Source organism: Marmota marmota, unplaced genomic scaffold, assembly GCF_001458135.2.
Source record: "Marmota marmota marmota unplaced genomic scaffold, marMar, whole genome shotgun sequence".
NCBI lineage: Eukaryota > Metazoa > Chordata > Mammalia > Rodentia > Sciuridae > Marmota > Marmota marmota.
In genome coordinates this window covers 40,405,325-40,407,253 of record NW_026000108.1, presented here as the reverse complement: position 1 = coordinate 40,407,253, position 1,929 = coordinate 40,405,325, and the positions used below count along the sequence as shown (strand labels likewise).

Genomic DNA, 1,929 nt, shown 5'->3' with positions numbered 1-1,929 from the left:
GTGGTTGCCTGAGTTGCTGCTGCCGCGGCGGTGCTGGTGGAGGTGTCGGCCGCTGGGCGGATGTTGACATTGTGTTGTTGTTATTGCCGATGGTAATGGCGGAGGCGGTGGCGACGGTTCGGACCCCATCCGTTCACTAGCCGGAGTCGAGACAGACGAGAGCGAACTCCGCGGCCTGAACCGGCGGCAGCGACTCCCTCAGCCTCGCCGCCTCGCCAGCCGGAACCCCGGCGCCAGACCCTGGAGTCAGGCCCCTGGGGCAGGGGGGCTCGGAGGCACAGAATGGCGGATTTCGACGAGATCTACGAGGAGGAGGAGGACGAGGAGCGGGCCCTGGAAGAGCAGCTGCTCAAGTACTCGCCGGACCCGGTGGTGGTCCGCGGCTCCGGTCACGTCACCGTGTAAGGCCCGGAGGAGGGCGAGGACGGGAGGTGCAGGGCTGGGGTGGGCCCCACCTACTGCCCGGAGTTCCCTTCCCCCCGGTGTCTGTCCGGTGTCGGGGACCTTCGGGAAGAACAGGCGACCAGGAAGTGAGAACTTGCCTTATTTTCGTTTGTTTAGGTCTCCAAAGAGGGGGCCGCCCCCCACCCCCCGTCCAGCAGGCCCTGCAGGCCTGTGCGGTGTGCCGGATCCCAATAGGAAAGGTTTTTCTTTAGGGTCTGCCTTTCCAGGCACCCCTTCTAGCCTCGGGTTGGAAGTGCACGTATTTATGAGGTGCCTCCCCCTCGTTTTCTCGCCCAGTTACCCTGTGGTTCTCTGTGCCTTTGAACCTAGTGACATATGGCTCAGAGGCCAGATCTGGGCCCGTGCAAGACCCCAATGACCATTGGCAATGAGGTTTACTGTCGAAGATCTGTGTTTCACACATACCCACAGGTCTTCCCCAACAGAGTTAATTTCTGCGGAGCTAATGCAAGTTCCTGTAATTATATGTGATAAAAATATATAGATGAGCAGAAATTTAAGTTGCGCAGAAATATATATGTTTACAATGTGTTAAAAATAAAAGTTACAATCTGCTGACATTACTGAGAGCTCCCAGCAATGTAAGTCGTACCTTGGGGCATGAACTCTTTGACTGGCTTCTTCATTTGATAAAGATTCCTGTGAGTCTTTTTGGAAACATCAAAAGTTCCAAATTATTCAAACAATAAGGAATGAAAGCTTTCTGAAAAGGTCATAACTAATAAAGGAATGTGAAGATTGGACCAAATAATGAGCTGTCCGGAAACAGGAAGTTTTGTAATGTTTCTCTGAAGTCCAGAGTTTTGTCCAACTTGAAGTATTGATACTCTTTCATGTTAGATCTCTTGTTCAAATTTCCATACTTTTCCTGTGCCTCTGCATTTCACCTTTTCACTAAAAGCCAGCAAGTCTGAGAATGCCTGGAACTGTTTTCATTATATTTTGGTATAGGGTGAGTGGGATGTACTTTTAGTAACTTAGTGAAACAGTAAGACTTCTCATATAAAATTGTCAGCAGAATCCTTGTTTTTCCCAGTACATTTTTTGACCAGCCATATTGGTGTGTAGGTATGCTTATGTAATGCTTTGATTCCTTTAGCACCTGTTAGTTTATATTCAGGTGACTTAAAGGGTAAAAATACTGCATAATCACTCAAAGCATCATGACAAGACAATGGAGTTTATCACCACAATAACAGTAAGTGATTTAACTGTCATTATCAGCTTAATTAAGAAATAAAATCAAATATTATTTATTTATTTATTTATACTAGGGATTGAACCCAGGGACACTCAATCACTGAGCTAACATCCCAAGTCCTAGTTGAACCTTCTAAATTTTAGCAGCTTTCCTTTGACATCAGGAATGCGAAGGAAAGGACAGAACACATGAAAAACTTTGGATGCTTCCTTCAACATCCATATACTTCTGAGGTTTAAAACAAGGCAAAAAAAAAAAAAAAA

The 1,929-nt window shown here is 47.2% G+C and overlaps 1 protein-coding gene across 1 annotated transcript in view; it reads left to right on the top strand.

Annotated features, from left to right (window-relative positions):
- Nucleotides 1–2: 2 nt before the first annotated feature.
- The window catches only part of Chic2 (cysteine rich hydrophobic domain 2), a 42,412-nt gene continuing 40,485 nt past the window's right edge, over nt 3–1,929 (top strand). Inside the window, exon 1 of the mRNA XM_015482115.2 lies at nt 3–401. Within this exon, the coding sequence (XP_015337601.1) occupies nt 283–401 (119 nt within the window). The 5' untranslated portion in view covers nt 3–282. The remainder of the gene's footprint in view (nt 402–1,929) is intronic.